The 12,362-nt window shown below is 47.7% G+C and overlaps 1 protein-coding gene across 1 annotated transcript in view; it reads left to right on the top strand.

The window, feature by feature from the left end:
* Cemip (cell migration inducing hyaluronidase 1) overlaps positions 1-12,362 on the top strand; it is a 154,104-nt gene that overhangs the window by 103,746 nt on the left and 37,996 nt on the right. Inside the window, exons 9-11 of the mRNA XM_021192571.2 lie at positions 500-621; positions 4,684-4,816; positions 5,569-5,760. Coding sequence (XP_021048230.1) covers positions 500-621; positions 4,684-4,816; positions 5,569-5,760 — 447 coding nt within the window. The remainder of the gene's footprint in view (positions 1-499; positions 622-4,683; positions 4,817-5,568; positions 5,761-12,362) is intronic.

The following is a 12,362-nucleotide window of genomic DNA, read 5'->3' as shown; positions in this document are numbered from 1 at the left end:
TGCAGCTAGAGACACAAGCTCTGAGGGTACTGGTTAGTTCATATTGTTGTTCCACTTATAACAAGGACTTCTTAAACCAGTAGGGACACCTTACTAGGCATCATCTGAGAAATTGCAACTGAAATTGTCTTTCATTAATCAAGCCACATTGGCAAATTGTTAACAAGATCCCACCTGTGGTTAAGATTTGCATTGTACTTCCATGAGGACTTGTGGCACTTGATTATTTTTATATGCCAGGTCATGGGGTTGGCCAGGAAATGCAAGTAGAGGCTGGGTTAGAAGCTGACCTTCGCTACCTCAGGCTTGCAGAAAGCAAGCCATAGTAGTGATGGGCGTTGGGGGCAGGCTTACGATGGGCTTTTATTTCTCTCCATCCTGTTCATTTCTTTTGTAATAACAAGAAACTTATATTGCCTTTATAAAAGGAAACAGTCGTTAGGAGACAAGTCAAAAGGAAACAAGGTCCTGTCTGACCTCGTCTCTGCTTTCTGCCTAGATGTGGAATGGACAGAGTGGTTCGACCATGATAAGGTGCCTCAGAGCAAAGGTGGGGAGAAAATTTCAGATCTGCGAGCAGCTTACCCAGGAAAAATCTGCAATCGACCCATTGATATACAGGTATCAACCGCACATCAATCAGGGAGTCTGCAAGGCTTGCCTTTGAAGAAGGCTCTGTGCATCAGAACTTTTATTTTTTCTTTTCTCTCTCTCTCTTTTTTATGTTTTTTCCATTAATTAATTTATTCACTTTATATCCCAATATCAATTCCCCCTCCTCCAAGTTCCCCCTCACATATCTCCTGCCCCCACATCCCCTCTCCTTCTCTGATACCAAGGAAGTCCCACCCTGGGTACCAACACACTCTGGCACATTAAATCACTGCAGGGTTAAGCACATCCTCTCTCACTGAGGCCAGACAAAGCAGCTCAGTTACAGGAGCAGGATGTACAGGTGGGCAACAGAGTCAGGGATAACCATGTCTCTAGTTGTTGGGGGACCCGCATGAAGATCAAGCTGCAAATATGCCACATATTTGTGGGGGTTGGAGGAGCTAGGTCTAACTCATGTGTGCTCTTTGGTTGATGGTTCAGTGTCCTGGAGGCCCCAAGGGTCCAGAGTAGTTGACTCTGTTGGTCTTCTTGTGGAGTCTCAATCCACAAGGTCCACTCCACGTCCCTCAATCCTTCTCCCAACTCTTCCACAAGAGTCCCTGAGCTCCATCTAAATGTTTGACTGTGGGTCTGTGTCTGTTTCAGTCAGCTGTTGGTTGGAGCTTCTCAGAGAACAGCTGTGCTGCGTTCTTGTCTGCAAGCATAACAGAGTATTATTAGTAATGTTGGGGATTGATTCTTGCCCATGGCATGGGTCTTGAGATGGGCCAGTCATTGGTTGACCATCCCCTCAGTCTCTACTCCATCTTTGTCCCTACACTTCTTCTAGGCAGGACAGATTTGTAGAGGGATAAGGATACCAACTCACTCCGAGCTTTTCCTGTCACCTGGGTGGAATGACTCTCTGCCCTCCTCTGAAGATGGAAAGCTAGTCCCACCTGAGAGACAGAAGTGAAAGCTCCCTGTCTGTCCCAAGCCATGACTCCAGCTCCTGGCTGAGTTCCTTCTCCCTCTTGTCACTCTGCTTCTTCAGCCATGGCCGCAGGATCCTGCTTGGCCCACCAAGCATGCCCTGTGGGCCCGTAGGCACACAGTGGGCAGATAGGATTTGAAGTGCAGCCTAATCCCAGCAGTTACATAAAAGTCAGCATTCGTGGAGTCTGCAAAGGATCTCCACTCATAGTTTATTCTACCTGGAAGAGGAGATGACCTCCACATTGGGCACACGTTGAAGGGAAAGAGTCTCATGCGCCATCTTTGCCCTCACAGTTGCCAAATGCTTCTCACATACTTGGGGGCTCAGGGCACTCACTAAACCCTCTTCATGGCTGCACCACCCCCACTGCCCAGGACTGCATCTGACACAGGCTCTGGACACCTGTTCCACATGGATGTAATTAGATCATCTGGGGAGAGGGTTGGACGGACATCTGGGACTTCCAGAGGACTGGAGAATGGGGAATAGCAACAGGATTGTTATTGTCACCCCACAGTAGCTGACATAGGGATGGAAGCCAGAGAGGTCTGACTAACTGAGAAGGTCCCCATCCACATCACTGACAGCTTTGGGCTGCCTGCTGTGAATGTTCTGGGTGGCATGCCTCCTCAGGGTGACTGTGCGTGCACTACCCTCAGAGTGAGCAGTTTTAAACCCTATGCTCTAGTTCTGCGTGTACACTCTGGCTGTAGATGCACATCAAATTATTTGACTTTATGGCTCAGTGCAAAAATATGGGTTATAAATATTCCCTCACAACTTGGTTTCATGGACTGACCATGTATGGACACGGGTGGTTGATTGTCCTCTATAAATTTTATTCAAAAACCCAGGGAGGGATTTGAGACAGGGTCTCACAATGCCTGGCTGGCCTGGCCCTCACTATATAGACCAGGCTGGCACAGAGACCCACCTGCCTCTGAATGTTGTGATTAAATACAAGTGTCAATGTGCCAGAGTGCCCTGCTCAGAATTAATTTAATTTACAGTTAAAATGAATCATTAAGTATTTTATTATCTGCAAGCATGGCTAATAATATTTCTTTAAAGATTCCTGCCATTTAGCACTGATAGATCTTTTTACTCTTCTTATACAAGACCGACTGAGGTCATTAAAAGAGAAAGCAGTGTAATTAAGCAGTTCTCTTGAAATCATTACTGGATTTTTTTTTTTGTCCTGTGACAAATATCCAACTCTTATAGGTAATGAGTTGAGGCTCTGTTGTCAGAGTGACAGAGTTCCCACTGAAGATGGAGCTGGCTTTGTGGGGTTTTGAGGTCAGAGGAACAGGGCTTGACAGTTGATGAACTTGAACTTGATGATGACACCTTTGGGTTTTAGCAGGTACCAAAGGGATAGGTTTACAACCTGGTCTCAACTGTAACAGAGACCATGGAAAGAGCAGGACTTTTGACTGAATTTTATTATGCATGTCTGGGAGACCTCCTTTCAGGCCAAAGATAAAGCTGGCTCTGTTGGTCTGTTAGTTAAATTCTAGATAATCTTTCCTAAAAAGTCTCTCTCTCTCTCTCTCTCTCTCTCTCTCTCTCTCTCTCTCTCTCTCTCTCTCTCTCTCTCTCATTGGTGATACTTTCCTCCCTTCTCCAAGCCTGTCTCCTTGTCTCCATGGTTTCTGTGCCAAAGATGGCCACAGTGCTTTTCTAAATTGCATGTCTTTGAATGACAGCCACAGTCTGCAGAGGGACACACCCTGGCTTTGGGATGAGCCCCAGCTGGCAGGAACCACCGTCCTTTGAGCCTGTTCTTAATTCTATCCTGTCCTGTGCTTCTTGCTTGGCATCCCTGCTCAGCTGCAACCTCACTTTCAAGGCTGCAGTTGGGGTGGATGGGTAGTGGGGATGAGAAACAGGACATTTGAACAAAGGATATTAGGCTGGGCATACCTGAACACTAGAAGCTGAATGAACTTGGGCTTCAATTTCCACTGCACCTCTTACTGGCCTTGTGATGTTTGGCAAGTTACTCATCCTCTCAGAAGGCCATGTTTCTTATCTGTAGAGCAAACTACCCCAACATAGTTTCACCATGAGAATGTAATGGATATTCACACGCATTTAGGTCTTTAACTGAGAGAGTTGATCCCAAACTTTCCTACCTATTAGAATCACCTGAGCAGTTTTTAAAGTCCGGATGCTTAGGTCACAACCTAAACACACCAGATCTTAGCCTTTGAGGGTAGTGTTTGGTTGGAACCACTGCCCACCTTTGCACAAACTGCTAAACACCATCTGCTCTTCTTCCCTCAACCCCATCCATACAGGGAAAACTCTGGCCTAACATGTTACCACTCTGCCATGTTTCCAGCGACCCACCTGAGGGTGCCCGTCCAGAGGCTCAGGTTTTGAGCAGATATGGGCACAATCCCACCTCCTATCAGACACGTCATCCCTCCTTACCTAAACTCTGTAAAGCCCCTTGCTTTAGGGGGAATGCTCAAGTTCACTTACCTGCTCCTTTGAGATCAGTGAACCCGAAGGAGAGCTACCTCCCAACAAATCTGCCTTTGTATTCTTGTTTGGGCTGAACTAGTTTATTGTGTCAGTAGAGAAACCTATTAGGTAGAGCCTAGGCATATAGACTTTTGAGATTCCTGGTGGTATACAGAAGCCCATTTGGGCACCTATGGGTTGTATAGAGTGAATCCCCAGTAAATAAATGTTAGCTCGTTACATAGACTGCAGGTGATGAGATGGTCATAAGACGAGACATATCAGGGTCCTAAGAGAGCCTGTGTATGGCGGATGCTCTGTAAATGTGCACACAATGATGAGAAATAAGTAGGACTCAGGACTCCTGCTAGATCACAAACCTTCTAGCTGACTCTTTCCCAGAAATCAGGCCTCACCACCTCCATTCCTGAGACTTAACACTGTCTTTCTTATAACAAAACTCAAAAAAGACTATTGGGATAATAGTCCAGGGCTGTTGTAAATAAGTTTCACAGTGGGGACAATTTTAGACTTGTAAATATAAGTTGAGGACATTAATCAGCACTTTCCCTCTTCATAAAAAAAAAATCCTTGCTCTGTAATTTCCATTCCATTCTCAGGCCACAACAATGGATGGAGTCGCCCTCAGCACTGAGGTTGTCTACAAAAATGGCCAAGATTACAGGTTTGCTTGCTACACCCGGGGCAGAGCCTGCCGCAGCTATCGAGTGCGATTCTTATGTGGAAAACCCGGTAAGCAAGCAGATCCTAGCTCCTTATTGCAGTTAGAACTGCAACTGAGCTCTGATCCCCAACCTGATCCCTGACCTGGCTTCTATGCGCTGTGAAATGGGATGGCTGGGTCTGCTGTGTTGAGTATCACAGTGTCACAATCACCCCCACTGAGTGCAGAAGCAGCCAGATGATCCCAGGCATTGGAAGCAGATAGCAAATCTCTGGCCTGTCATAAGCCTTTCTAAAAGGGGTGGGCATGATCCAAGAATGCAGTGTGCTGATGGACAGGACTGACATAGACTCTCTGCCTCTCTGGTGCTGTTGTTTCAAACCCAGTTCCCCCAGGCAGTGCTCATTAGAAAGGACTGGAAATGGCTGGCTTGTTCTGGAATCAGCATCTCCAGAAAGCAGTCATTGGACTTGGAGGTGGGACTTATGGCTACTGTAAATAATAGTGGAGAGGAACTATATTTGTTTTACATCTTGGGCAAAGTGGGTGTGGTGAGGCAGCACACTGAACACCAGCTTAGAAGTCAGTGGAAAATTCCTCTGCCCAGAGCTAATGAATGGGTCTTTTTTTGGTTGGGTTTTTGTTGACTTCAAAAACCTGTAAGTACTGAGACTGGGATGAGAGAAGAGTCTGGTGATTTGGGTTTTGGAAGGCACACCTGGCATTTACCAATTTCCAGAGGGGAGGGGAAGAGGTGGGCAGCCACTTGTTTGCTGAAGGCCAAGGGCTGTATCTCAGTCCTTCCTGTTTTGGGTTACAGTGAGGCCCAAGCTCACGGTCAGCATCGACACCAACGTAAACAGCACCATCCTGAGTCTGGTGGACAATGTGCGGTCATGGAGGCCTGGAGACACCCTGGTTGTCGCCAGCACCGACTACTCGATGTACCAGGCAGAAGAGTTCCGGGTGCTCCCCTGCAAAGCTTGCACCTCTACACAGGTCAAGGTGGCAGGTAGGCATCTCCTCACTTCAGGCTGCAGGAATCTGAACACTGGTAGACCTCAAGTGAAAGATCTAAATCTGTGAGCTATTCTCAGAGTCCTACAAACCAAACAAAATGCTGAGATATTCACTGTATAAGCACTGGCTACTTATTGATGCATCAGTACATCATCCAGGCAGGCAGCCTAACTGATATCTGAAATAAATTCACTTAAGAAGAATTTCATGGGTTTGGAAGCTTCCGTTCATGGTTTGTTAGCCCTGTTGTTTAGGGCAAGAGCTAGTGATGGAGGAAGTTGCTTATCTGGTGGCATCCAGAAATCAAAGAAAGGAAGATGCTAGAGTCCCAGCACAATAATTATAAAAGAGGTGTGTAACTGGGCAGAGGGATTCCACGCTGTTGGAGTGGGTGTGGCACTTTCCCTGAGGAATTCATGATTAAGTGGGAAGCTGGGAGAAGATGACAGAGTGGCCAGGAAAGAGAAGTAGTGCTGGAAGGGAAGGCATGTGGACACATCACCTGAGTAGGGGTGGGCCAGCCATGAGGACTACAGAGCAGACCATGAGAGCACCTAGGATCACAGAAGGGAGAGGAAGCTGCTTGACAATCAGGGGCTTTACTTGCGTGCACAGGAAGCTACTGAAGGAAGGGTCTGTTGGATGCTCCTAGCAAGGAAGGATTTCCCAGGTCTGCATCTGTAGGGGGACACTTAGGTCATCATCACAGTACATGGTAGATGGCCTCCTGGGATGTCAGAGGCCCCTTTGGCAGATCATTTGAGCTCATGTCACTCCTTGTGCCTCCAGGCAGCATGCTGCTATGCAGGATGGGCGAACTTCCAGCCCTTGCTGCTTGGAAGTAGAAGGAGGATTTCCCCTAGGTTTGGGCTAAACCTTGAGTACACCACAAGACTGGGCATCTTAAAGGCCAGACTGGAGATCTCACTTTGAGCAGGTCCTGACAGGGCATCTGTGAATGCCAAAGTCACCCTGAGGTTGAAGAACCCATGAGACTCTAGGTTCACACAGCAGAGATTTGGGGATTCATGCTGAGAGCTACTGCTCCTGATAGAATGTTAGCAACCTAACCAACTGCCTTATGAGTGTGCCCAGGCTGGACCAAGAATGTGAAGGTGCTTCTTGGGGGCCAAGTTCCCAAGGATGAAAGTATGAGTGGAGATGATGCTAGACATCCTTCATGATGCCCTCAAGTCCCTTTACCTTTGAAGGATTCTCCTCCAGCCCTGCCCCCAGTCTCCTACTATGTATTAAGAGTGCACCATCAAGCCGGGCGTGGTGGCGCACGCCTTTAATCCCAGCACTCGGGAGGCAGAGGCAGGCAGATTTCTGAGTTCGAGGCCAGCCTGGTCTACAAAGTGAGTTCCAGGACAGCCAGGGCTATATAGAGAAACTCTGTCTTGAAACACACCCCCCCCCAAAAAAAAAAGAGTGCACCATTCACTCTGCTCAGGAGTTTTGGGTCCCCATGGGAACAGCTCCTACTGGTGAGTAGTGTCACAGAAGTGCCAGCTGGGGCTGACTATGCATGCACAGCTGTCTGTCCTGAGGAGGCACCTATTGCTCCTCTTTCCAAGGTTCATTCTCTGCTTTCCATCCCCCACTAACACACAGCAAGGACCCCTCCCATCCATCCCTTTCTGTACCTGAATTCTCTCACCTGCTGCATTCTTTCAGGCTCAGCTCCTCAGTCTGGCTGTAGAGAGAGTTACATTCTTCTTGGATCCTACTCTCTCATAGATCCCTATTTCCAGCCAACAGCCCTCTTTGCATTTTAAGATTTTTGTCAGTGAAAAACAGATGGGGGTGACAATGTGCTGGAAATATATGACTCACCTGAAAAAGTTTTTTCAAAGTTTTGCCAGCCTCATTGTGATTCTCAGCACCTGTTGATGTGGTCATGGCACTTGAAATCTTCCCCTTGGTTATTTTGTCACCCTCTCTGTCATCATCTCATTTGCCTTATAACTACTTCCACCCTTTAACCACTATGACCACTACTTTCAACGAGCACCATTTCCTGTGATAATCTCAGTTCTGTATGGGTCCACCTGTCCCATCTTTGTGAAGCCCTCACTATCTGGGAGTTCCTGTTTTATATAGGAAGCAGATGAAGAAACTGAGGCTGTAGAAATCAAATACCTAAGTCCATGATTTCCCTAGTGGTAGCCACCAGCCACATGTAGCTACTTCAATTTAATTGACGTTAAATAAAATTTCACCCTGTTCCTTACAGTAGACAGATTTTTAAGTGTTCAAAAGACACGTGGGCTTAGTGGCTACCATGTGGAACAGCATGGAATCTGCTGTCACAGGATGCCCTGGTGGGTGGTGCTGGTATAAACCAAGCAAACCAGTATCTTTCCACCCCCCCCCCCCGCTGTTCAGCTGCAAACCTATGCATGCTGCGTTGTCTTCCACAAAAGTTCATAATCTTAGCATCTCCATCTGAAATGGCCATAGGAGTTCTAGGCTATTCTTGTCCCATTGGACCAGTCCTTGCCCCTCGTGGTATGAGAAGAACCTAATCTCCACCTTCCCCTGACTCCCTGGGTTCTAAGCTGTAAGTACCTGTTGTGCCTGTTTCCCAGAGAAGGTGTCTGTGGTCTATTCTTCTCTTGTTCTTAGGGTTTCTGGTTCTCTGCTTGTCCTGTGAATGTTCAAAGAGTATGGTATTGAGGTGCCCATGGATAAACCCAGAAAATACCCACGTCTAGAGCTTCCCTATGCCCCAGGTCCCCTCCCCATTTCCTAGTAAGCCTGAGTCATTTGAGACAGTTCTGGCCTAGTCAGCCAGCATGAGAATGCTGTGAGAAGGTTGAGAGTAGGGGTGGGGTGGGGGAGATGGAGAGTTGTGGGAGAACCCCCACACTCAGGAAGGGATGAAAGAAATCAGGCACACCACTTCCCTGGGATTGCAGTTGGGAGTGGCCTGTGAAAGGGACAAGGAGAGATAACTGCTTGCACTGTGGACAGAAGCAATGTCGTAAAGGTTCTGATAAGGAGTCTTGGACTAGGGGAGGTGTCTGGGACTGCAAAATTCCTGCAGTTCTCAGTGGGACCTGCATTTCCTTAGTCCATGGGAATCTAATACACACAAGCCTTCCATCTACCTGAAGTCACTCGTGCCGTTTCCCCTATGAAACCAGCTGTCCTTTAGTTCCTGTCCCTGGTGAATCTCTGGAGACAAAAGCCCTGACAGCTGCAAATGTCATTTCTGTCCCTCTGGCCTCCAACCATGTGCCCAGGGGTGTTTAAGCACATTCTATGAGTTAACTAACTTGTTGATCTAGCTACCTTTTGGGATGTGAGCTATTTTTATCTCTGCTCCATAGATGAAGGGCCCAAGGTTCAGGGAGTTTAAACCATAGGCTCCAAGACTCCATTGCAAACTGTGTCACACAGCCTGGCTCAGAGCCATGTGGAGAATGGCTTTCCTCATAGAGGCATCCAGGTGGATGGGAACTCTGAAGTAACAAAGGCCCTCAGGAGGCAATACCAGCCAGCCTGGAGGGACATGAAGAGATGAGCCCACCAGGAGCCAGGGAGTCTGAACCATCCACCTTGGCCTATTAGAGATGGACATCTGGGCTGATGTAACTGAGTCACTTGCTTATAGTGCCACCTGTTCTCAAAACAAGTCTAGCTTTCTGGGAACATATGGAAAGCCAGTTCTATGCTGCCTTGATGCATTCATGGGCAGTAGCAATCCATTCTCCCTCTGAACCCCCTGACACAACCAGGCTGTCTTGCTTGATTGAGAAATCCTTTAAGAGTATCCCTAGGCATTGACCTTTGGAGTTTCCACTAGGAAAGATTTGCTCTGGATCTAGCATGATTGGAGGCCTGGGACCCAGAAGAACAGGATCCCAGATGCCCTTGGGGACAGATACCCAGCTTTGTCAGAAGACCCAGTTCTCTGCATATTGAGTTGGGGCGGTTTAGGAGAGCAGATGCTCTCCATGACAAAGAAAAGAGAGAAGGAAGATATATCAGATAGAGGTAGATGTGTAAGAGACCGCCTGGTAAGATGCATGTGAGAGCTCTTCCAGGGAGCTCTGAGACAGTTAGAGAGGAACAACAGGCACTCTGGATAAAAAGATGGGAGGAGTTTGAGGCCCTGTGATCTAAAACTGCAGGAGCTAGAATTAAAGGAACAGTAGTGGGAGGGGATTCTCCAGTCCTTGTAGAGAGGTCACAGTGGCACACTCCTGTGGTCATCATAAAAAAGGACACAGAGATATAGTGATCTGCTCAACCCTTGAATCAAAAGCTAGCAGATCAAAAGCAGGATGGTAAAAAGATCCTCCATGACCAAGACGTCACAATTAGAGATGATATGCATCAACTTATAGATTGTTTCTTTCTGAATTTGAGTCTCTTTCCTTTTCATCCACCAGACAGGCTTCATGTTGTCTCTGTCTGGCTCTCCAAAGCTAGTAACCTTCAGAAGCTACTTTGGGGGACAGGCTTTGCCCTTTAGAGGGCAGGCCCTGTGGTTAGCTTGCTTGTGAAGGTCACAGAACCAACAGGCAGGGAGAACAACAGGGATAGAAGCAGAGGCTTCTACATGAATGGCTCTAGGACCTTAAAGCAGTAAAGATGACGCATAGCCCATGACCCAAACCAAAAGCCACAGTGGGTTCAGAGAGGAAGAGCTTGTTTCCAATGACTTTCTCTGGTACGTTAGACCGGTGTGGAACTGTTGGAAGGTGGTAGAGTCTAATGGAAGTTTTAAGTTCGTTAGGGATAAGTCCTAGAAGCAGACTGCGGGGTACTCATCTCCTTTCCCTGTTTCATTCCTGGACACAAAGTAAGTGGACTTCCTCTGCCATATGCAACCACCATGATAAGCTGTGCCACCGTTGGCCAAAGCAACATAGCCAATGGGTCTCGGAATCTCTGAAACTATGAACTGAGATATAAACCTTTCTTCTTTATAAATTCATTTATCCCAACTATTAGTTAGAGTAACAGAAAGCTGACTGACACTGTGCCTGAGACTCTTAAGGGCTCTGTGGTAGGCTGAATCTATGTTGTGATCCTTAGTTCCTGTGAACATTGCCTCACATGACAAAAAAAGGGGGGGGGGCTTACAATGATGACTAGATTAAAGTTCTGGAAATGAAAGTGTCCTGGATTATATGGGTGGGTCCAATGTAATTACAAAGGTACCAGAGAAGGATTATGGGAGATTAGCGAAGAGAAAGCAAAGGAATGACAGAAGCAGGGGGAGCTATGACAAATGGAAGACGGGGGTCTCAAGCCGAGGAATACAGGTGACCACTAGAATCTGAAAATGCCCAGAAACAGATTCTAGGTGGTACTTTCTCAAGCAAGCAGCCATGCCAACACCTTGACTCACACCACAAAATTAATTTCAGACATCTAACCTCCAGGATCATAAAAATTAAGCCTGTGGTAATCTGTCTCAGCTGCAACAGAAAACACGTATGATTCACTCGCCTGAGGTTGTTTTCTCAGCTTTAGTGTGCACCAATGTCACATTGCTTCAAAGAGACCACTATCTCACTGCGTCTGCAGAATCCTCAAACCATAGGCTTCCTCAGCAATACTGTCAGCTCCCAGGGTGTGTGCTTGGCGATGGGGAGGGCAAGGGTCAGCGCTTCCTGTGGATGAGAAAGCAGAGGAAGGTCGCTGCGGTGGGCACTGCTAATTTTAACGTGGCCCTCACACGTGGGCACTAGTGGTATCTCAGGGTTGAGGCAAGCGCCTGCTTGATCAAGTCAAGGCCAGAGAGAAAGCCAAGTGGTGTAGGTGTTGTGGTTTGGGCTGTTAGTCCACAGGGGAGAGTGTTGCTCTTTGTAATTGCATCCTCGAATGAAAGAGAAAGTATCCGCAAGCCCTGGCGGCCTTCTTAGTGACGAGCCTGTCTTAAGCTGTGTTTTCTGCACAGGCGGAGAAGAGATGGGAGGTAACATGAAGGGAATTTGGCTAGAGAAGGGTGAGGTTGTGGGAGGAAGAAATGGGCAGAACACAGGGTCAAGGATTCAGCCACACAGGACAGGGACCAGAGTCAGTGTGGGAGGGTGTTTGGTTTGCTAGACTTTTCTCAAGGATAGCAAGGGCAGGGGACATTTGAGTGCAGAGAACATAAGAACATTCTTAAAATGCAAATGAGGGATGAGATGGCTGAACTGGGAAGGACTGCCAACTGGAGGCGATGCCTTCTGAATGTGCCATAGGACAGTGCTAGGATCCATGGCCTCAGAGAGTGCCTGCACTGAGGGATGCAGGATGAAGCCAGCACAGATCAGGGTGAAAGTCCTTCCCCATTGCTCTTTCGGTACCACGGAGCGGGGTGGGGTGCAAGCCCAGGGCTCTAGACGCAGGAATGCCCCCCCCCCCCGCCGCCTGCTCTTTCTCCTCTGGGCTGCTGAGAGGAGAGCATGGATTGACCATGCTCAGAAGCAGGGCTCTGAAAGAAGGTTTGTTTTATCCTAAGAATTACAGCTAGAAACCCGCTACAGTGCAATCTCTGAGGAGTCATCTGGAGAAAGGGTCTCTCTCTCTCTCTCTCTCTCTCTCTCTCTCTCTCTCTCTCTCTCTCTGTGTGTGTGTGTGTGTGTGTGT

The sequence above is a fragment of the Mus pahari genome, chromosome 1, assembly GCF_900095145.1.
Source record: "Mus pahari chromosome 1, PAHARI_EIJ_v1.1, whole genome shotgun sequence".
NCBI lineage: Eukaryota > Metazoa > Chordata > Mammalia > Rodentia > Muridae > Mus > Mus pahari.
This window is presented reverse-complemented; position numbering and strand designations above follow the sequence as displayed.